Source organism: Thamnophis sirtalis, unplaced genomic scaffold, assembly GCF_051295495.1.
Source record: "Thamnophis sirtalis isolate CommonGarterSnake01/CBP01778 unplaced genomic scaffold, rThaSir2_p1.2 scaffold_1, whole genome shotgun sequence".
Taxonomy (NCBI): Eukaryota; Metazoa; Chordata; class Lepidosauria; order Squamata; family Natricidae; genus Thamnophis; species Thamnophis sirtalis.
Genome location: NW_028261381.1, coordinates 157,424,971 through 157,449,737, shown reverse-complemented (window position 1 = coordinate 157,449,737; position 24,767 = coordinate 157,424,971). Strand labels below are relative to the sequence as shown.

At 42.3% G+C, this 24,767-nt stretch overlaps 1 protein-coding gene across 2 annotated transcripts in view; it reads right to left on the bottom strand.

Moving 5' to 3' along the window:
* The window catches only part of MDGA2 (MAM domain containing glycosylphosphatidylinositol anchor 2), a 583,552-nt gene that overhangs the window by 95,515 nt on the left and 463,270 nt on the right, over nucleotides 1-24,767 (bottom strand). For both annotated transcript variants that reach the window (XM_087729078.1, XM_087729069.1), the window contains exon 10: nucleotides 3,303-3,451. In XM_087729078.1, coding sequence (XP_087585204.1) covers nucleotides 3,303-3,451 — 149 coding nt within the window. The remainder of the gene's footprint in view (nucleotides 1-3,302; nucleotides 3,452-24,767) is intronic.

Below are 24,767 nucleotides of genomic sequence, written 5' to 3'. Positions count from 1 at the left end.
TTGCTTCTCCTTTTCAACCAGCCCCATTAAGAGAGAGATATCATTAGCAGCAAGAAGCACACATCAAAGTATTGCAAAATTCCTGCCATTTCATACCAGATATCAAGGAACCCCAAATCCTGCTGCGCTCTTTGAGATCTGAGCTTGCCTTGAGAGCCAAGGTAAGCCAACTTCCCATCATGGATATGTCAGTTCATTCAAAAGCTGCTTATCTTCATGAGTGCTGTTTGATAATGCCTTGTAAGCTTTGCCTGGGGGTCTATTTTTCAAACGCAAGCTTCAGCTAACATTTAGCATGTCCCACCACAATAGAAAAAGGAACTCACAGGTACCACTTATGAAGTCTTTATGATTAAAATATATATAAAAAGAAAGAAATCAAAATACTCATGTTGCTCCTTAGATATGGAATAATTCATTTACCTTGTACACTCGCTCTGGCTGATAAAGTAGATTCAAAGGGCAGCCAAATGCAAACTTTATAACCCAGTTAATAACAACAGAACAACTCCTCTTGTGTTTCTGCCTAACAAACCACACAGTCTTCTCATCCCAAAACTGCGTTTATACATCCAGTTTGCCTTTTGTTTATCTAGCTCTAGGCTGACTAAAGAAACACAAAACTTTATGGATGAGGCAAAGGACCATTTAATCCAGTCTACTGGATTAAACCTACTGGACACACCTCCTGCCTACCTAGCAGTTTGAAAGAATGCAAGTGTGAGTAAATAAATAGATATCACTTAGGTGGGAAGGTAAGAGTATTCCATGCACTTTGATGTATAATCATGCTTGCCACATGACCACTGCAATGTCTTCAGATACAACTAGAAAAGAGAAAGATTTGCCTTTTCTGGGTCACATAGTAGACAATCAGATGCATCTGGAAAGCTCAAAAACATGGACCCTTCTACCCTTAAAAGTAAAGGTTCCTGTCACACATGATACTCGTTCCCAACTCTAGGGGGCAGTGCTCATATCTGTTTCAAAGCCAAAGAGCCAGCACTGTCCGAAGATGTCTTCATGGTCATGTGGCCAGCATGACTAAATGCTGAAGGCGCATGGAGCGCTGTTACCTTCCCACCAAAGGTGGTCCCTATTTTTCTACTTGCATTTTTACATGCTTTCGGACTGCTAGGTTGACAGAAGTTGGGACAAGTAACGGGAGCTCACTCCATTACGCAACACTAGGGATTCAAACCACTGAACTGCCGACCTTTCTGATCGACAAGCTCAGTGTCTTAACCACTGAACTACTGCATCCCTTTTTTCTACCCTTACTTCCCCACAATTGGCCTTTACAGTATACATTATAGGAGCATCCTGGAACCATCAAAACCCTGAGATGGGCTTAATTTGATTTGTATATCACATTAAATCACGATTTGCTTCATTGTTGTTTATGAACAAGCAACAGTTGGCTGAGTTCACATAATATGGTAGTTTCTAAACTGTTATTCAGAAACTAGAATGAATAACTGTGTTAGCAAATGATGCTAAGTTGAGGCCCAAGAAACCACATTATATCCAATTGCAATTAGGAAAGCCAGTCATATACTTCATATCCTAAGAAACTGATATATTAGGAGATAAAACAGATTTAATATGGACTAGCTAAAAGTGGGATAAGTGTAGGGAAAACAGCTACTTGCTAAAAGAAGCAAGGCGATAAAGAAACCTGGGCTTTGCTCTGTGTCCTAAGCTGCCTTGGTGTACTGTATTTTTCCTTAAAATGGTTATTTAGATATGTATATGGACTGCAGTTATTAGATTTTCTTTGGAGATGATGGTAAGGATTCCTGAATTGGTGGTCTTAACAAAGTTGGAGAGCGCTACCCTGTTTCCCTGAAAATAAGACCTCCCCGGATAATAAACCCAATCAGGCTTTTGAGCGCATGAGCTAAAATAAGCCCTACCCCAAAAATAAGCCCTCCCTGAAAATATTGCAACACAGCAGCAGCCATGAGGTGACCATGCTCGCCGCCTTCTGCACCTCAAAAATAATAAGACCTCCCTGAAAATAAGGCCAAACGCTTATTTCAGGGGGTCAAAAGAAAGGGAAACATGGTAGTTGGGGAATCATTGTATTTGACCAACCTAAGAAGACATTGAGTAAATTAGTCAAGTCTTCCCTATATTTTTCCAGCTTCCAATTAGTCAGCTACATACTAAGATTTTAAAGATTGCAGTATCATTGGCCAATGAATGTTGCATCACACAAGCAGTCTTGTGGAAGATTTAGCTTTTTCATGCAAGCAATCTGTCAAATAAAGGGTGTGTAATGGGTTTTGACAAAACTTAGGGTGGTTTCATTTGTTTCTGTGCAAATTTCCCCATTGACTGGAAGCTAGAAGAAGAAAAAGAGAGCCACAGATCTCTGTTGCTAAACTAAACGAATTTGGATGATGCTTTAAGAAATAATGTAAATGCATTATGCCCGTTTTTAACTGGGAGTAAGAACAGGCAAACATTTGGGCTACCATAAGGGTCATGACCATTGTAAATAACTTATTGCTCAGAGTAATCCTAATTCCATACAATATTCTTCTATTGCCTTTTGTGCCCCAAAATATATATTTTGTCTTTCTTGGATAAAAGAGCACATTTCAAAAGAACCGAGACAAGAATGCCTGTGTCCTTACTTAGGATCCAAATATTTTCTTGTAAATAAATATTATGCCTGACACTGAAATTTCAAAATGCAAGGTTGCCTCTAATTTTTGCCTGCCTTGACTAGAAACTAATTATGGATTTAGCAACCACACAAAGAGATGTAACTTAATATCCTCCATTCTTAACCAAACAATAGGAAGATATCCAATGCAGGAATAGTAATGAAATCTGTCTATTGAGGCCAAACAATTTCTAATACAAAATCTTCATTTGGGCATCCTTCCACGTACATCTTAATATCTCTTGGGATGCTACCCACCCCTGCACCATCAAGACATTCAAAATATACTGGGTGCCAAAGAGAAGTTTTTTTCTTACAGACTTCAGTTGAAAGTTTCTAAATGTCAGGTTTTGTAAGCAGTTGGCACTGTATTTGTGCCTTGCCTGTTGCATCTCCATATTCACTCAACAAGGGAAATACCTTTTGTTCCTCACCTCTGTTCTGCATCCTAGCAAGTGTGAATTGATTTTACAGATGAGTGAGCCATCTCTTCTACACCACAGCAAAAAAAATACTTCTGTCTAACAGCCATCTAGATTGAAAGCCTCCATGAAAAATAAGTGACAGAAGCAGAGCAATATTGGTTAGCGAGAAAATGGTCCTTTGGAAAAGCACCTGAAGTTCTCACCTGCCGGATCCCCAGATGGTAGGTGAGGATGCGGTCCACAGCATCAGGATTCATCTGGGTCCATTCTAGGCTGTAGGCATACACACGGGCTCTGTTCTGCCACAATGGATTGTAGGTGTCATAGTAGAATTCTGGAGCATATGCTTTGCCTACAGGTAATAAATTGGATGTACAAGTGTAAGTCAAGAAGGGGAAGTACAGAGAATGACAGCAAACTTTTTTTCAAGCTATGTGTTGAATAACTGCCAATAGTCTCCCCAGCTGTTCTTACTTTGCCTTTGCCTGAATATCTGAAGCTGATTCTTCATTTCAATATTCAATAAAAACAAATTAAATATTCACAAAACAATATTCTGTTGCCAATTTTCTTTATGCAACAATATAGAAAAGTCCTGAGATGGGATGAGGCCAACCACTTACCAAGTCTATCTTTGTATCACATGTTGTTCAACCAGATATATTTAGGAATCTCATAACACATCAGTAGAGAATAACCATCTTTTCCCATTGCTGCTTCCTAGCAGGTGATATTTGTCAGCCCTCCCAGACAAAACAGAACAGGAGACAGGACTAGATGAACTAGATGAGAGCTTGGGAAGAATCCTCAAGGGAAAACAACTCAAGAAGCTTGGGGAATTTTGAAAAATGAGATTACAAAAGCTCAGTCTAGCACAATACCAATGAAGAAGAAAAATAACAGTTCCCAAAAGAAGCCAGCATGGCTGCATAAAGAACTCTCTGACAAATTGAAAGAGAAAAAAGTGGAAAGAGGGGGATATAACTAAGGCAGAATATCAGCAAATAGCCTGAGCCTGTAAAGATGAAGTGAGGAAAGCTAAGGCTCACAATGAAGAAAGGCTTGCCACAAAAGTAAAATATAACAAAAAAAGCTTCTTCCAACATGTTAAAAAACAAGAAAGAAGTTAAGGAGACAATTGGTCCATTGCTGGTAGAAAGTGGCAAGAAGGTGACAAGCAACAGGGAGAAAGCAGAACTATTTAACTCATTTTTTGCATCTGTCTTTACACAAAGGGAAAAAACAGTCCAACCTATCAAAAACAGCACCACTAAAATCAGATTAGGAACACAGATGGAAATAGGGAAGAAAATGGTGAGCATCTGTATACCCTAGACGAGTTCAAATCACCAGGACCGGATGGATTACACCCCAGGGTTCTGAAGGAACTGGCAGATGATATCTCAGAACCACTGAACTATATCTTTCAGAGTTCCTGGAGCACTGGGGAGCTACCAGAGGACTAGGACAATAACAGTGAAGTCTCTTGAGTCCATTAGTAGTAACTGTGAGAGGGATCTTGGAGTCCTAGTGGAAAACCATTTAAATATGAGCCAGTAGTGTGCAGCAGCTGCCAAAACAGCCAACACAGTTCTAGGCTACATAAACAGAGGGATAGATTCAAGATCATGTGAAGTGCTAATACCACTTTATAATGCCATGGTAAGGCCACACTTGGAATGCTGCATTCAGTTTTGGTCGCCATGATGTAGAAAAGATGTGGAGATTCTAGAAAGAATGCAGAGAAGAGCAACAAAGATGATTAGGGGGACTGAAGACTAAAACATATGAAGAAGGAACTGCAGGAACTGGGTATGTCTAGTTTAATGAAAAGAAGAACTAGGGGAGATATGATAGCAGTGTTCCAATATATCAGGGGTTGCCACAAAGAAGAGGGAGTCAAACTAATTTCCAAGGCACCTGAGGGTAGAACAAGAAGCAATGGGTGGAAACTGATCAAGGAGAGAAGCAACTTGGAACTGAGGAGAAATTTCCTGAAAGTTAGAACAATTAATCAGTGAAACAACTTGCCTCCAGAAGTTGTGAATGCCCCAACACTGGAAGTCTTTAATAAGATGTTGGATAGCCATTTGTAAGGAATGATATAGGGTTTCCTGCCTAGGCAGGGGGTTGGACTAGAAGACCTCCAAGGTCCCTTCCAACTCTGCTATTATATTATTGTAATTCTACTTTATGGTAAGGCTACACTAACAGAATCTTGCAAGTTTGAAAGGACAAACTTCCTGCTGCCACTTTTAAATTTTTTATTCATTAGGGTAACTCCTTCTTAAGTTTTTTTCTCTGGCCATTAAGCCAGAGGCCTCCAATCTTTTGGGCAACAGTGTGTTTTCCCACACTGCCTGCATCCCACACATGCCGAGTTGGGGTTTCGCTCATTTGCGTGGCCCAGTTTCTGGCACACTGCAGACCAGTGCTTGTCCGCAGCCCAGGATTTGAGGACCTCTGTGTTAAGCCACAAGGCACTCCTGCCTCTATTTTCCAATTGTTTCCTAAGCAGCATCTCTTTCTCTCATTCTCCAAGGTCACCCACACATTCCATTATAATTTAATGTTCACAGCCTGCAACTCAGGAGGTAGCAAACAGCCATTAAAACTAGTAGCTATGGGTAGTTTGATCTTTGAATTTGTCCAGTTCTTTTCAAATACCCCCTAAGTCTTGCTAAGTCTTACCTTAGCAAATGCCAGTCTATTGGTTTGTGGGCAGCAAATCCACGGTAGCCCCAAGTAAGATCAGACAGTATGCAAAGTATACCAGGAGTTGGTCAATCAATAACCTGTTTTCTTAAATTTAGGGATGGTGCTAAAGAAATGACTTCCTAAAATAATCTTTTGACGAGATAGCAAGAAAACCCAGGATATGCATGAGATGGAAGATAAGTAAAATGCAGTAACAACGGGCAAGTGAAAAGGAGATAGGTGAAGGGGGCATAGTATTGAAGGGCAATGGGAAGATCCCTTACCAAAACAATATAGCTTAAACCCAGTCCAAGAAACAAAGTTGAGAAGATGCGTTAGATAGGCCTCTCTAATTTACACAAAGGGGGAAAGGGAAAAACATGCAGATTTGCAAAACCCTATAACTGTAGCTGTTCTAATAAAACTAGCTTTAGACCCATTTAGATTAATTTTTTAATCTACCGTACAGAACTGACAATTTGGGCTGATAGTCAAGGCAGCTGTCATGATGACAGAAAAGGAATGGGTTATTGGACAATCACATCAATTAATGCCAAAATTCAGTGGCAACCTTGAGAAGGTTCTAGAGGTTGCAACTAAGCCCTTGATTATTTTTGCATATGATTTTATTAAAAATGTTTTTAAAAAGATAAAAACTATGAAAGGGGGTTCTAAAGGCTACAACTAAGCTCTTTATTATTTTTGCATATAATTTTATTAAAAATGTTTCAAAAGATATGAAAAGTCCAAAGTGTTTTTGATCTTCTTTACAGCCGTTATCTGTTCTGTGGGGTCCTGGGTGCTCTCTGAACTTGATGGTTTTCTTGCAGATATTTCATAGAGCCAAGGTGGCGCAGTGGTTAAATGCAGCACTGCAGGCTACTGCTAGATCAGCAGGTCAGCGGTTCAAATCTCACCGGCTCAGGGTTGACTCAGCCTTCCATCCTTCCGAGGTGGGTAAAATGAGGACCCAGATTGTTGGGGGCAATATGCTGACTCTCTGTAAACCGCTTAGAGAGGCCTGAAAGGCCTATGAAGCGGTATATAAGTCTACTGCTATTGCTATTACCAAACTAGGTGACATCATCGGTACAGTTATAAGTTCATATAACTTATCAGTTATAAGTCAAATTATAAATTTACCTCTTACTCTGAAGAAGCTTCTTGGATGAGAAGTGAAACATCTCCAAAGAAAAACCAGAAAGTCCAGTTGCTTTTTGAAAAAGCACTTTTGGGACAACCATGACCTGAATGACTAAGAATCTCCATAAAAACTCTTGCTCTATGGCTACAAGATAACACTCTCTTTTTTCTATATTTTGTTGAGTCCTCAAAATCATAAATCATACATTCACTTTTTTTCTGCTTCACACAAAAAGACTGCGAGAGGTTTCCAGTCAGCAGTAAATGTAGAAGGCCACGAGTCATGAGTCTTTGCCAGATTTTACACTACATTAATTGCTGTGGGCTAGCACAACTTTGTTTATGCATCAGTACAAATGAACAATGATAGATTACAGGCACATATTGGATGGGGCCATTTGGTGAAGAAAATTTGTTTCTTTAAAGAGGATTGGGAATGCATTTCCAAACTTTTACACAGACATTCTCTCTGTATTGATTCATTGTTCTGGTAGGCCTATTGACCGAGGGGAAAAAAAGCTAAGCATGTTACCAGTCAATCTGTCATGGTTGCTTCACTACACAGCCTTGGTCGCAACCAGACAATAGTAATGGGAGGGGGGAGGGAAGGCATTGGAATGTAAGGCAGGGAAATGTGGAATGCAAGTGAGCCTACTGTCCCAAAGGTGCTTTTTCAGGAGGCGACTGAACTTTTAAGACATTTCGGATGAGAAGCAAAATATCTTCAAAAGAAAAAACAAGAAAGTCCAGTTGCCTCTTGAAAAAGCACCTTGGGGACAACCATGACCTGGAAGACTGAGAACCTCTACAGACCTTTAGCTATACAATTTGGTATGAACACCTTTTGAATTGTGTGGGAGTAGGAATGGATTTCCAGAGAAAAACTGCAGACTACAGGAACCAGGAACACTACTCAGGTGACCCTGAGGATTACATATAAACCTCCAAATGCTTCAATGACCCTCTAAAAGGATGCAAATGACCAGCTGTCTTCAAGGAATATAAATCCTTCCTTTCCCCACTATCCTGTCAGAGTTGAAGAAGTGTCTTGGATGAGAAGTGAAACATCTTCAAAAGGAAAAAAAAATAACACAAGAAAGTCCGGTTGCCTCCTGAAAAAGCACCTTTCGGACAACCATGACTTGGATGACTGAGAACCTCTACAGATTTCAACCGAGCTGACTGGAAGCCTGAGATGGACCCAACACTTGAGGTCATCAGCTTGGAACATCCGAGGCCGACAGACTGTTCCCAAAACAAAGTGAGTGCAAATGACTGGTGGACATTGGACAATAGGAAATCCAGGAGGAGAAAGAGGAAATTTTCCTATGCTGTTTGTGTGTGAAATCGTTAGAACTGGCTTTTCTACTTCTATACCCATATGAAATCTTCAATAAAGTTATGCTCTTGGTAAAAGACTATCCAAGGAGTTTCTTTTGCTGCTGAATTTCAGGAAATAAGAAAAGCAAGAGCACTTATACTTATGTACCACTTCACAGCCCTCTCTAAGTGGTTTATACAGCTAAAATATTGTCCCCAACAATCTGGGTCTTGATGAAACTAGTTGATATCAGATATATGGGTGGATCTCTAAGCTACATATGTATGTGTTCTGACCCCCCTCCTCACCTCCCCCCCGCCTGTGAATAAACCAGAACACAGGCTTGGCTGTTTGCCACTGTTCAATTATTGAGTTAAGGAATCCTTTGGCTGAGGGCATAGGCAACTCACGTTCAATAGAGTAGCTCTGCAGTAACCCAGATAATTCAAACGAAGCAACGCAGATAGTCCAAACAAACAGACACGACTAGAACACAGAGATAGATTTTCTTAACTACTAATTTGAACGGTTGTTTCCTGCAAATGTTCCCTCCCAATGCCTCACCTATAATCTCTCTTGGGAGGGGCCAATCAACAACCCCCTGTGCTTAATCATCTTCTGTGAGTCTGCCTACGGAGTTGCTGCTTCCGTTTCTCAGCTCTTCTCAATCTAGCATCAGGGACAAACTGCCTTGATCAGGGACAAAGTGCCCCACTGCTCCATGCCTCTGGTGCCTCCTGGTGGCCAACCAGTCTCTCTGGTCCCTGCTCTGGGTCTGAACCCTGCCCAGGGTCTTCCACATCTTCTAGGGCTGACTCATATGGTTCCTCGCTATCCGAGTCCATCAGCAGCTCAACCGGATCCTGCTGGGCCACAACATGTATGTATGTATGTATGTATGTGTGTGTGTGTGTGTGTGTGTGTGTGTGTGTGTGTATGTATGTATGTATCAGTGGTGGGTTCTGGATCCTGTTCCAACCGGTACGGTTAGAATGGGCCTGGCGGCGTCCACATGGATGTGCGCATATGCGTCTTAGCGCCTCCACCATGCTCCAGCTGCTCAGCAGAGTGTCGCACAGGCACTGTACACACCGTGAATGTGCGCAAAAGCCCCGAAGTCTTAAAAGACCAGTAAGGAGCTCGGGCGGGCTAGTGGACTATCCAGAGCACCGTACTAGAACGGTATCAGGTGCTACGGGCAGGCATGCCCGTACCGGGGCGTAACGCCTGTAACCCACGACTGGTATGTATGTATGTATGTATGTATGTATGTATGTATGTATGTATGTATGTATGTATGTAATGTATATATGTATATGTATATGTGTATGTGTATGTGTATGTATACATATACGTATATGGACGTGAGAATTTTTTTTCTATCGGGAAACTCTGATCCTGATGTGAAAATATCATGGTCATGCTTGGCCTTGAATGGAGACCTGCATAGCCATTTGTCAGCATAGGCAGGAGAACTTCAATTGCTATTTGCTTCAGAAGATATCTTATCTCTCTCTGGCATCTCATATTGATGATGAATGTGCAGTCTCCACAGGGCAAGGGAGAAAAAGCATCACATTGCTCAAGTAACGAAGCTGTTACCTAAACTGTCAGGAGAATCAATAGGGAACAAAGTTGGTGTTGTGTTCAACAGAGTAATGCAAATGAAAGGATGTGGAGTGGGGGAGAGAGAAACCTACATTTCTAAAAGAACCACGAAATATGAAAGTGTTATATTCAACTAGGCAACTCATGTTCCTTTAGATACTTTCTTACTTAATCAGAGAAGCAGAATGATCACAGGTGGGCAAAAAAAGCAGTGGGACTCGGAGCAACTTCCACCTTTTTTTTCCCAAAAGTTTTAATTCTTTTTAATTTTTCCATAACCACTCTTTCATTGTTAATCTTACAGTGTCATCTGGGTACAAACTTTGTGTCATCATATTTAGCAGTTACATCATTTTAAAACTATTTTTAATCTTACCTTTACCTTTACATTTACATTGCCGTTAAATTCAAATCTCCCCTATAATTCTATGTTCTTTTCCAAATTATTCAATTTTCTGTTTCTTTTTGTCTATATTTGTTTTCTATCCAGTGATAAAAAGATTCCAATATCTTATAATACTCTGATTCTTCCTTCCCTTTAATTGCCAACGTTAATCTGTTCATTTCTGCACAGTCTATTTTTTTTTAAATTACCTCTCCCTCTGAGGGATTTTTTTTTCCATTTTCCAATTTTGTGCAAATACAATTCTAGCTGCAGTTATTACATGAAGCGACATCAAACTTGTTGCTGGCTTCCACACTGAGTTTCCTTGTAGGAAGCTGGCAGCATTTAAAATCCTCACCCTCCCACATATGCATAAGGCCTAGGACAATAACAATGAAGTCTCTTGAGTCGATTAGAAGTAACTGTGAGAGGGATCTTGGAATCCTAGTGGACAACCATTTAAATATGAGCCAGCAGTGTGCAGCAGCTGCCAAAAAACCCAACACAGTTCTAGGCTACATAAACAGAGGGATAGAATCAAGATCCCGTGAAGTGTTAATGCCACTTTATAATGTCTTGCTAAGGCCACACTTGGAATACTGCATTCAGTTTTAGTCGCCACAATGTAAAAAAGATGTGGAGACTATAGAAAGAGTGTAGAGAAGAGCAACAAAGATAATTAGGGGAGTGGAAGCTAAAACATATGAGGAACGGTTGCAGGAACTGGGTATGTCTAGTTTAATGAAAAGAAGGACCAGGGGAGATATGATAGCAGTGTTCCAATATCTCAGAGGTTGCCACAAAGAAGAGGGAGTCAAACTATTCTCCAAAGCACCTGAGGGCAGAACAAGAAGCAATGGGTGGAAACTAATCAAGGAGAGAAGCAACTTAGAACTGAGGAGAAATTTCCTGACAGTTAGAACAATTAATCAATGGAACAGCTTGCCTCCAGAAGTTGTGAATGCTCCAACACTGGAAGTCTTTAAGAAATATTGGATAACCATTTGTCTGAGGTGATGTAGGGTTTCCTGCCTTAGCAGGGGGTTGAATTAGAATTACTTCCAAGGTCCCTTGCAACTCTGTTATTCTATTCTATTCATTAGATATTGGTGAGAAGTCTACTTGGAATGGTGATTCACATGTCCCCAACTTACAAACCTTTCGTTTTATTTCTTTCTACCTCAGATAGTGATAATCTCAACATGTATCTGTGATTGAAAACACATAATATCTGCATGCTAACTTTCCTAAACTTCTTGTTAGGTGGTTCACTGCTTCTTGTACCTCACTACAGAGAGATATGAAGCTGGAGGACAGAAAAAGTTACCTTTAATGATGTATTGGAATGTTTTACTTTTAGGTTATTTTAGTTTAACTGGCTTTCCACAGCATTTCATTGCCTCTGTCCAATTCCTGATCTATCTCTCCTATTTATCTATCTCTATCTCTCTCTCTCTCTCTCTCTCTCTCTCTCTCTCTCTCTCTCTCTCTCTCTCTCTCTCTCTCTCTCTCTCTCTATCTCTCTATCTCTATCTCTCTCTCTCTCTCTCTCTCTCTTTGCATTTCTTTTCATTGTCTATGCTGTTCTGCAAATATATAGAGAAGAGGGGGGGAATGGAGAAAAAAGAGTTTCCTCAATCTCCTTATTTAACCCATGAATAAAACTTTAGTCATTTGAAGCTGGTCTCTCATTCATTATAGTGTGAACTCTCTCCCAAAGCTCACAAAATTCTTTTCTCTCACTTGTAAATCTCTTTGGTACATAGATGGGAACTTAAAAAAAAAAGTTTAATAGATGTTATGAGTGTTTGTTTAACACTCGATGCATTTGCCATAAATACAGAGAGACATGCAGCAATTACCATGACAGGGTGCAATAGAGGAAATGAACTGAGGATGATATTCTAGCAGATGGCGGGAAACCATTACTTTCTCCTGATGGATAAGAAGCTTCAAGTCTCAAAGCCTCGTTTGTTCCCGTAATTACCAATTTGGTGAAGAATCTGCAGGCGGAGAAATAAGACTCCACTGTTTATGGTTTTGCCTGTTAAATGGCTCAGGGAAGATACAGCATTTGCATACAGAGACACACTCGGTAAGAAAGATATGATTAGGTTCTATGGAGAATAAAGTCTTGGCCCATTTTTTCTCTCTTTCTATGCCTTCAAAACCTGAGCTTGGAAGAGAATAATCTTTAAGGATGCACAGTCTTTTCTGGGTGTGTTCCAGGGCACAGCGTAATTCAAGAGAAGAAGTGAGAATTCAGAGACTATTGGCTACAATGCCTCTGAGACCTCTTTGTGTTTAGAGGCATCCTGACCCCGTGTCAGATGTATTGACGCTCTGCTGTAGAAGCATGATATTCAGGAAGTGAAATGGGAGAGCGTCAACCAGATCTTCCTCTAGAGCATAGAGCTTATAGATTTCATTGTCTTGCAGAGAGCACAATAAATTGTTTCCCTCCTTCATGTTCAAGGGTTAACCAGGTTTTTCTGGCACTTGACACAATATGTTCTCCCTCCCTGTCAATACAAGTACAGTAAATTAAATAAGTGACAATTGGCTATCTCTTTATAACAGGGCAAAGATGGGTTCCTACCAGTTCGCACCAGTTCGGTAGAACAGGTTCGTCAAATCTACTGAACCGGTTAGAAGAGGTTCCATCAGTGGACCCGGAAAGCAGGCCACACCTATAGAAGAGGTTCCAATTTTTTTTGAAACCCACCACTGTAACAGGGGCATCAAACTTGATTTCATTGAGGGCCCCATCAGGATTGTGTTTGACTTCAGGGAGCCAAGTGGGTGTGGCCAGAGTGGGCATGGCCAGCTCGACATCTTGCAGCCATCTGCCAGCAAAAATGGAGCCCGGGAGGGCCGCAAACAGTTCTCCCAGGCTCTGTTTCCACTGGCAGAGGGCTGCAGGAAGCCATTGCAGCCGAAAACGGACTGCGAGCAACTCTCGCATATCATTTTTGCTGGTAGAGGCATTGCAAGCTGGTCCTTCACTGTTTCCAGGGTGGCCTTGCGGGCCAGATCTAAGCACCCTGCGGGCCACATCTGGCCCACAGGCCTTGAGTTTGACACCCCTGCTTTATAAAATCTGCTATGAAAAGTTCACCTTAACCAATGAAAGGACTGGCCCTTTTCATTCTCATGGATGACTGTAGAGGTCATGTCACACATGACCAACTTAATAAGGAGTCACAGAGCCCAGAAACACGGTTCTCCGTACGTTTTTCAGTATGTGTATGGCAAAATGAATGTCACCCGGACTGGGTGGTTTGAGGCAGCTGCTGCATCTGACAGTTTAGTTGATCCTGTACAATTAGAGACATCATGAATAAATTGGTGCACCTGTTAACAGAATTGTGGGAATTCAGGTCTGGAGCATTTGGAGAGCAGCAGGCTAAGGAAGGTATTTGCAGGGGATAGTCCCAAAGGCTCAGAAGGCATGCAAGTAGATTAGGAAGTAAAGGAAGAATAGCAAATGTGCAATCTCATCACTCTTTTTTTTAAAAAAAATGGGACACTGATAGGAATTCCCTTCATAAGGTTAAATAGCTTGTCAGTGGGTGTTGGAGCCGAGGTGGCGTAGTGGTTAGGGTGCAGTACTGCAGGCCACTTCAGCTGACTGTTATCTGCAGTTCAGCGGTTCAAATCTCACCGGCTCAAAGTTGACTCAGCCTTCCATCCTTCCGAGGTGGGTGAAATGAGGACCCAGACTGTGGGCAATTTGCTGACTCAATTTGCTAAAAATCTGTAAACCGCTTAGAGAGGGCTGAAAGCCCTATGAAGTGGTATATACGTCTAATAAATAAATAAATAAATAAATCAAAAGCTGTTTTTGAGACCCAGAGGGCCAATATCTCGGAAAGCCAAAACTATTCTCAAAGAATTATAAGCCTTTCTTTTATGGGTTCCTGTCTTTACTATTTACTTATCTGGCTTTCCTTATAAAACCTTCATGTTGGCCAATATACATCTAAGGCTTGCTTTCAAAGAAAGAACTGCTCAATAGAAAGTTGCTGTGACCTTCTAATTGCAATCTTGGAGAAGTGGAAAAAATTATGGCTGTCTTTCCTCTAATGTTACTTTCCTTCTTTATGAAAGCAAGCACTCTATTTATAGATCCCAAGCACACTGTCTTTAGCCAATAAACTATCAGCAGCTGCAGCTAGTCTGAAATATACTATTTAACCCATCGCCCATTATTGTACAATATGTATTTTATAAAGAGGAATATAATTTAGAATAGAATAGAGCTGGAAGGGACCCTGCAGGTCTTCTAGTCCAGCCCCCTGCTCAAGCAGAGAACCTATACAATCTCAAACAAGTGACTGTCCAGTCTCTTCTTAAAAACCTCCAGTGATGGAGCACCAGTGGTGGGATTCAGTCAGTTCGGACCTATTCAGGAGAACCGGTTGGTAACTTTCTAAGTAGTTCAGAGAACTGATTGTTGGAAGAAATCTCATTTTGTTTTTTTCCACTTTACAGGGCTAATCTTGTAAGGAAGGCAGGAAGGAAACATTCTGGTGTTGTTTCTAGCCTAATCTTTATTGCCCTGCTCACAGAAACTGCCTCTCCAGTTAACACTTATTACAATGTAACAGCCAACGCGAAGCGCCCATCAACCTGAGTGACCTTGAGTTGGCCAAGCCCACCCAGTCACATGACCACCGAGCCACACCTATCCAGATAGTCATTAGGGCAGAGAACCAGTTGTTAAATTATTTGAATCCCACCACTGTGGAGCACCCATGATTTCTGAAGGCAAAAGCTGTTCCACTGGTTAATTGTCCTTACTGTTAGGAAGTTTCTCCTTAATTTCAGGTTGCTTTTCTCTTTGATCAATTTCCACCCATTGCTTCTTGTCCTGCCCTCTGGTGCTGTGGAGAATAATTTGATTCCCTCTTCTTTGTGGCAGCCCCTCAAATATTGAAATACTGCTATCATGTCACCCCCAATTCTTCTTTTCTTTAGACTAGCTTGACCCAAAATCTGCAGCCGTTCATCATATGGTTTAGTCTCCAGGCCCTCCAGGAGATAATAAATGAAACTGCTGTTTTTGTTGCTTAGGTACTGGGAGAAAAAAAAAGGAAATTCATACTTCCAGATTATCCGCAGAAAGAATGATTTCTGTATCTTTAGGCTCAATTTAGGAGAATAATTAAATTAGATTTTGTTTTCGGCTACTGTATATTTTTTGCACTACCAATTTTCTTATTATCTAATACAAGACACACATAACATACACATAAGACAGACACAGAATTCAGAGGATAATTAGAACTGCAGAAAAAACAATTACTACTCACCTGCCTTCCATTGAGGACCTGTACACTGCACGAGTCAAAAAAGGGGTCGTGAAAATATTTACAGACTCCTCACATCCTGGACATAAATTGTTTCAACTCCTACCCTCAAAACGACACTATAGAGCACTGCACACCAAGACAACTAGACACAAGAACAGTTTTTTTTTTCAAGTTTTTCACTCTGCTAAACAAATAATTCCCTCACCACTGTCAAACTATTCACTAAGGTTGCATTACTATTCTTCTCATCATTCCTATTACCCATCTCCTTCCACTTATGACTGCAGGACTGTAACTTTGTTGCTTGTATCCTTACAATTTATATTGATATGGATTGTTTCCTGATTGCTTATTTGTACCCTATAACTATCATTAAGTGTTGTACCTTATGATTCTTGACGAATGTATCTTGTCTTTTTAGGTACACTGAGAGCATATGTACCAAAGACAAATTCCTTGTGTGCCCAATCACATTTGGCCAATAAAGAATTCTATTCTATTCTATTCTATTCTATTCTATTCTATTCCATTCCATTCCATTCCATTCCATTCCAATAGAAACTCTTTTGTAAAAATAGTAACCAGGCATGGATCACCTTTCTTTAATTCTCTCTCTTTCTACCTTTCTTACTTTAAGTGATCTATAACAACTAAAGTATGAAGTTCATGTGAAACACAAAAGACTGTGCAATATCCAGGGTCAAAGCTAAGCAAATGTGACGCCTGCTGGCTGACAAGGAGAAAAACACAAACTGTGCTACCTTTTTTTCCTGAATCTTTTACCACCCCTCTATCCTTTTGAGACGACACGTTGTCAGATTCTTCACTAGCTCCCTTCCCGCTCTGTCATTCTCTCTTATTTCTGGAACTGATATCGACATCTTATTTTCTGAAAGATGTCAGCACACTTGTAACATTTACACCCTCAGTAAGACAGATGCTGCAATGTCATCACTCACTTCATAATTAGCCTTATACCATACTTAGTCTGGTCTATATGAAAAAGTGCATACATGGACTGTATCTGGGGAAATAGTATTTTGCACAACTCCACCATTTTCCATGCATTCATACAGGTACACACAGAAAATTGTTCAAGCTCAGCAAATACACACACACACACACAAACACACGCACACACACAAATAGACTAGAGAATACAATGAAACACAGGTATAATATTTTAAAGGGGAAAATGCATTCATCATGAAAAGTAGCTACAACTATGCATATTTATAACAGGGTTGGGTTTCAAATTTTTTTACTACTGGTTTGGTGGGTGTAGCTAGATGGAGGGCATGTGACTGAATGGGCATGGCCAACTTGACGTCACTCACGCACACTCAGTCACACGACCCCCCTCACTAAGCCATGCCCACCGAAACAGTGGCGAAAAGTTTTGACAGGAGGTTGGCTTCCAGCCTCATTGGAGCTAAGGGAGTGCCTGCAAACTACCCAGTAAGAAGAAAAAAAAGTTTTTGTCCTCCCCGGCCCTCAGGAACACTCTGCAGGTTTCAGCAGGGCTGGGGGAAGGCAAAAACACCCCCGTTTTTTAAAATCATGGGTAGAAAACAGGCCCTTTTTTGCAAAAATGGAGGCATTTTTGCCTTCTCCCAGTCCTGCTGAAGCCTGCAGAGTGCTTCTGGGGGCTAGGGAAGGCAAGTACGCCTCAATTTTTGCCAAAAAACCAGGCCCATCTCTGGGACCTCTCTGGGACTGGCATGAGCATACAATTAAAAAAGGAAAAAAATACATTTTTTTCAATGAAGATTGTTCTGTGCAGAACAGAAAATAAAGATGGTGGCGCCCAGGATAGAACCGCTATAGTCACGTGTCCAGCCAAGTTACTACCTATTCATCTGAACTGGTCTGAAGTAGTAGGAACCCACCTCTGATTTATAAGAAATGCACATAAAACCACACAGATTTTCAAGCAGATTATTTTCTGAGGAATTTGCAGATTGATATTAAAATACACCAATGGTTGAAAAAAGGACAACTGGCAAACTGAGGACAAACTGAGAGCATAGCTGATAGAGATTTACCCATCTCTAGCTGGCTCTGTGTATCTCCTCCAATAAGCAAGATATGTATTTGTATTTTGACTTTTTGGAGGAGAAGAAAGTGTAGCAGGCTATTTACAGGGAACTTGATGGCCACCTGTACAAATTGTACAAATGTTGATACAAATAGATTCTGGGCACATATGTTTTCCAATTGATCCTCAGTTACCTTTTGTTCCAATCCTGTTATTTTTTCATTTGTTCTGCTCTGACATATTCCGAGTCAACAAACCCTTCCTAACATGTTGTACCTAGAATTGGATGCTATATTCCAAATATGAATTGATCAAGGAAGAAGAGAGGAATACACTAAGTTATCTTGATCTTGGCACTCTTTGTACTTTCTTCGCCAACTTGCTATGCATGTGTGTACACACACACACACACACACACACACACACAGACACAGACACAGACACAGACACAACCTGTCAGGCCTGCAGCCATCTTTTCTTTGGATCTTTGGCTGCCACACTTTCCATTATTCTACTATGCATTTTCTATTGTGGGAAAATGGGAAGGGGGAATTGTACGGAGTTAGATGCTATGTAGCCATAACAAAATTCTTTCTAGAAAGCCAAGGTCTTTGCACCTCTTCACCTGACTGTAACTAGATGGGTGGAACTGCCAGCATGGCAGTGGGAGATTGGGCCATGTGATGGACTTGTGGGTGTGGGGGCAAGAGCTTGAACTTCCAACTAGGTGGGGAAAACTGGGAAGCTTTCAGATTCGGGTTTTCCCAGATGTCCCAACATGGCTCTCTTAATAAATTGGAACTTTGAACTATATTTTGCCTTGGACTCTGATTTAATTTTGGGTGCTATTTGGAACCCTGACACACACAGCCTTGGCTGACCCATCATCAGTGGCCCTTTGTGAGCCTGATAGAGACGGTTGGTAGGGGCAATGCCCAACACCCATTCACAACCCAACATGAACTGTTCCTGATAGGAAGGGCAACACAGTCCCTCATAGATCAGACCCTAATGCCAGCTATTCTCTGCTTTTTCAAAGAAAGAGTGGGCTGCACCTCTGTGTTTTGTATTAGAAGCAACCTAAAATTGGGGCTGCGAGAGGCAAACAAAATGCATAAGATTTTTCTCTGGATGGATGGGAAGGAGCAACTATACCAGTTTGCCTTCTCATAATACTGTGGCTGGCCAGGCCCATTCTGATAACTACAGCGTGAGGTCCCCTCACACAGGTCAGGAAAAACTGAATGTACAAGTACAGATTAAGTGAAACCCGGCTCAAAAACAGTAACTGTGAAAGGGACCTTGGAGTCCTAGTGGACGATTACTTAAACATGAGCCAGCATTCTTTGGTATAGCAGCCAAAAAAGCTAATACAATCCTTGGTTATATAAACAGAGGCATTGAATCAAAATCACATGAAGTATTAGTACTGCTTTATAAAGCCATGGTAAGGTTACACCTGAAACAATGCACCTTGTTAAAAAAATGATATTGAGACTGAAGGAAATAAATAACAAGTTACTCTTTCATATGAAGTATAAAATGTAACACAAAGGTGTGAGACGCTTGGCGCTGTTTTTCTTGATTGTAAAATTCCTTTGACTTTGAAATATAGACAAGCACACCAAATGGTGAGATGGTAAACACCCACAGTCTAAACAACTAAAGGAGCAAAAGGGGTCTGCAGGAAAAGTCATGCTGAAATGTGAAATAACTTCAAAGAAAATGGGGAGGGCTTAAGCGTCATGTATGATGAGTAGAAGCGTATAAATTGTATTAGTTGAAATCTGTCTTTGCGCTCCTAGTATTCAAAGCCATGGGGAAGAATCTGGGAGGCCGCGCTTGCAACCGCTTATTCAATTTCTTTACAATAAAAAACTTTTGAATTGTGAACCAGACTTGTCTTTTGAATTGTGAGCATAAAAATTGGGTTTTAATATCTCACAAGACTTTGGAAAAAGTGCAAAGAAGAGCAACTAAGAGGGTTAAAGGCCTGGAGATGAAAACATATGGAGATTAGTTGCAGGATTTGGGTTTAGAGAAAAGAAGGACTAGGGGTGATATGATAGCAGTATTCCAGTATTTGAGGAGTTGCCACCAAGAAGAGGGGATCACATTATTCTCCAAAGCACCTGTAGGCAGAAGAAGAAACAATGGATGGAAACTAATCAAGGAGAGAAGCAACCTGGAACTAAGGATAAACTTCCTAACTGTGAGGACAATTAACTAGTAGAAGAGCTGAATGTCTTAGTGTTAAGTTCTAGGTGCTTCATCACTGGAGGTTTTTAAGAAGAGTCACTTGTCTGAAATGGTATAGGGCAAGGGTCAGCAACCTGCGGCTCTGGAGCTGCATGTGGCTCTTTCATCCCTCTGCTGTGGCTCCCTGTCGCCAGTCAGCTCCACAATGGATAGGGCTTCTGGTTAGGACAAGTAGAGGAAAAAGGACGCCATGCTAGGAGGAGACTCTATGGTGAGAGAACCGGACTTCTGGTCAGGAGAGAAAAAAGGATGCTACACTAGGAGGAGACTCTATGGTGAGGGAACTGGACTTCCTGTCGGCTTCAGAATTGAACGGGGAGCTTCCGGTTAGGACCTTTGTGGCTCTTTGAGTGTTTAAGGTTGCCAACCCCTGGTATAGGGTATCCTGCTTGAGCAGGGGGTGGACTAGAAGTCCTCCAAGGTCCCTTTCAGCTCTAATCTGATTGACTGATTCATAAGAATGTTCCCACCTCTTCTTAAAATTTCAAAAGTGCTCATTTGTGTAATGGATCTCCAAGAAGAGATCGGTTAGGCCTCAAAACAGTAGGAAAGCAGGCTGAAATAAGAAATCTTATGAAAACCTTCACTGCTTTTTTCACAGCAATCTCCGGCCTTTCAAGGACCGCCCACCACACCGCAGGCAAGATGAACATTTTTCTTCTAGCTTAGCAAAACAAACAAGCCCAGCTGTTTCTATCCATGTTTGTTTAAAGAACAGACAGGCCTTCTCCCTGCAGTAAACCCCCTCTCCCTGATCTTTTTTGCATTTGAAAATCTGTCCTCCTAGCGCTACAAGGCTAAAGGAAAGGAGAGGTAAGATGGTTAAAAGAAACCATCTTAAACAAACAAAAATAAAAACCCTGCCAGAAATGAACCAAATAATAGTCCTCTCCTCGGTTTGCCCACTCTGCTCCCCTCCCGCATTCATTGATAGTTTTCTTTCTAGGGGAAAGTCATTAACAGAGTTGGAAGGGATCTTGCAAGCACAAAAGCTGATGAAGCTCCCACAACTTTCAACGGCAAATTCTGTTCCATTGGTTGATTGCTCTCACTGTCAGAAAATTTCTCCTTATTTCCAGGTTGAATCTCTCCTTGACCAGTTTCCGTCCATTATTCCTTGTCTGGCCTTTAGGTGCTTTGGAAAATAGCTTGACCCCCTGTGTGTCAAGGGAAGTGCGATTTCTCTTCCCTTTTTAAGATGAAATGATCCCTTTTATGGTCTCTTTTATGCTGGGCAGAAAAAAATAGGCCAAAGTACATGAATAGTGATTCAGATTCTAGTGACTGCTTTTCCTGATGACTTACTAAGAACAGAATAGTTGTTCCTTTTTCCTTCCTCCTTGGAAATTTTCCCAAGTTCCTAATCTAGTTTACATCTCTTGACTTGACTGGTGGTTTCCCCTCCAAATATCAATAGGGTCCAATCCCTATCATCCAGGGGTGGGCTTCAAAAATTGCAGTAATGGGTTCTCTGCCCCATTGCTGGGTGGTCGTTGCCATGGTGGGCATGGCCTAGTCAGCCTCCTGCACCACAGCAGGGGGGGGGGAGGCATTTTTCACCCCTCCTAGGCTCTGGAGCAGTGGTGGGTTTCAAAATTTTTAGAACCTCTTCTGTAAGTGTGGCCTGCTTTGTGGGAGTGGCTTGCCAACCATGTGACTGGGTGGGAGTGGCTTGCCAGCCATGTAACCAGGTGGGAGTGGCTTGCCAGCCATGTGACCAAGTGGGAATGGCTTGGCAGTCATGTGACTGGTTGGCCATGGCCAACTTGTAAAATGTGGTGAAACTCACTTAACAACGCTCTTGCTTAGCAACCAAAATGTTGGCTCAGAAACTCTGGAATTTGAAGCACTCAAGTCTTAAAGCTGTCAAGTTACAAGACCCTTTGCACCCATTTATTTCATTTAGTTCATTTATTAAGATTTATAGGCCGCCCTTTTCCCTGAGGGGACTCAGGGCGGCTTACAATCATAAGGGAAGGGGGTGCAGTATCAAAAGACAAAACAAAATGTGAACAAAGAAAAAAAATAAAACAACTTTCGTTCAACAATCAACACTCGGGCGGGTAACTTGGAAACCTATCCCCAGGCCTGCTGGGAGAGCCAGATCTTGAGGGCTGCGCGGAAGGTCTGGATGGTGGTGAGGGTACGAATCTCAACGGGGAGATCGTTCCACAGGGTCGGAGCTGCAACAGAAAAGGCTCTCCTCCGTGTAGTCGCCAGTCGACATTGACTGGCAGATGGAATTCGGAGGAGGCCCAGTCTGTGCGATCTAGTTGGTCGAAGGGAGGTAATCGGCAGGAGGCGGTCTCTCAAGTACCCAGATCCACTACCATGGAGTGCTTTAAAGGTGGTCATCAGTACCCTGAAGCGCACCCGGAGACCGACAGGTAGCCAGTGCAGCTCGCGGAGGATGGGTGTAACGTGGGCGAACCGCGGTGCGCCCACTATCACTCGCGCGGCTGCATTCTGGATTAACTGTAGTCGCCGGATGCACTTCAAGGGCAACCCCATGTAGAGCCCATTGCAGTATTCCAGCCTAGAGATCACAAGGGCTCGAGTGACTGTTGCGAGAGCCTCCCGATCTAGGTAGGGCCGCAACTGGCGGACCAGGCGGACCTGGGCAAATGCCCCCCTGGTCACAGCTGACAGCTGGTAATCAAAAGTCAGCTGTGGGTCCAGGAGGACTCCTAAGTTGCGGACCCTATCTGAGGGGTATAAAATTTGACCCCCCAGCCTAAGTGTTGGTACATTAGCCAAATTGTTGGCACCCCTATCCCTTTAGGAAAAAAAACCCAGGCAGGGGTGTTCAAACTTGACAGCTTTAAGACTTGTGGACTTCAACTCCCAGAATTCCTCTTCTTGCTCTTCATCTTGATGATGTGTGCATGGGCAGAGGGAGGGAGCTGGAACCGGTTCTAAACGGCACTGTAGATTTGTGGAACCTCTTCTATAGAAGAGATTAGAACTGGCAGGAAGCCACCCTTGCTCTGGAGGCTTTCCTCGAGCCTCTGGGAGGGCAAAAACCGCTTCCCCTGGGCTCTGGAGACTGGAAACAGGCCTGTTTCTGGGCTTCTGGGAACTTCATAGGCCTGTTTCCCCCTCTCCCCGAGCCTCCATGCAGGCCCTTACCTGGCATGATGAATGGGCTGCGTGGAGACTCCTGGGAGGGGCGCGGTGGGAAGGGACAGCCAGGAATGGGATTTGGGGGTTCGCAGAACTGCACAGAATCTTCACTAGAGGATCACCAAAATCCATGTGAATCCCCAGCAGCCCACCCCTGCTCTCATCGCTTTGAGATCAATCAGAGTTTGGTCCAGATCCATCCAGAGGGGAGATCCGCCTAGTTAGGCAGATACACTCTGAAGCAAACTCATAGACTGGCAAGCTACACAGCAAAAGCAGAGAACCAAGGACCAAGTTAGCCAAGTATCTGCTCAAACACGATACGGGAAGTCTTGCCCAAATCAGAACTGTTAGGAAGAATTAATGAGTCAGGGAGGGTGATCAGAAGGCCTAATCCTATCTATTTTGATGGGTCCCAAATGACACCACAACTGCAGAACATGAATGCAGTCACATATTCTCACTTCTTGTGTGTTTTTAAATTGTGTATTTATGTTCATCTTTTTATCCCCTGTCTGTACCCCCTTCCATGACCGAATTGTGAGCCTGCTAATTAGTCTGAACTCACACTTATATTTCATTAAACTCCATCAGTAGCAAAAGGCTCTTAATACAATATTTTAATAGGATATTGTAACAAGGGGCAGGGTGGACATTTCAGTTGCTGCAAAATTTACCAACAAGACAATATTGTGTGGACAAAATAGTCTGAAGCAAAGTAAAAACTGAAGTACGGCTATCCATCTTTCAACCAATTCTGGCTGGCTCCCAATCAAAAATCAAGAGACATATGAAATCATTTTTGAAACTATAAAACAAAACCAATTAAAACATACATCATTTTTTAAAAAAACCAACCAAAAACCTGGTGCCAATCTGTTCTAACGTGCCATGTGTCAGATTTGGGTTAATGTCAGGGTTCCAAGTAATACCCTCAACGAAAGAAGACTCCGAGGCTTGAGTTTCCTCGAAGTTCCATTTTATTAGTGATGTCACATTGGCACATCTGGGAAAACCTGAATCTGAAAGCTTTCAGGTTTTCCCCACCCAAAAGAAAGTTCAAGTCCCTGCCCAGCACCCACATGTCCATCACATGATCCGATCAGGCACCATTCAAAACAGGTGATGCCTCCCAGTCACACCATTGGATTAGGATTAGGATTAGGATTTATTTCATTTATATGCCGCCCTTTTCCCCGAAGGGGACTCAGGGCGGCTCACAATTCGGTCAGGGAAGGGGGTACAGACAGGGGATAAAAAGACGAACATAAATACACAATTTAAAAACACACAACAACCATACCATTCGAGGAGGGGGGCAAAAGCTCTTTAGCCCCAGGCCTGTCGGAACAGCCAGGTTTTAAGGGCTTTGCGGAAGACCTGGAGGGTGGTGAGGGTTCGAATCTCCACGGGGAGCTCGTTCCAGAGGGTCGGAGCAGCCACAGAGAAGGCTCTCCTCCGGGTAGTCGCCAGTCGGCATTGGCCGGCGGATGGAATTCGGAGGAGGCCTAATCTGTGGGATCTGATCGGTCTATTGGAGGCAATTGGCAGCAGGCGGTCTCTCAAGTACCCAGGTCCAATACCATGAAGGGCTTTATAACAGCAATAGCAGTTAGACTTATATACCGCTTCATAGGGCTTTCAGCCCTCTCTAAGCGGTTTACAGAGTCAGCATATTGCCCCCAACAACAATCCGGGTCCTCATTTTACCCACCTCGGAAGGATGGAAGGCTGAGTCAACCCTGAGCCGGTGAGATTTGAACAGCCGAACTGCAGAAC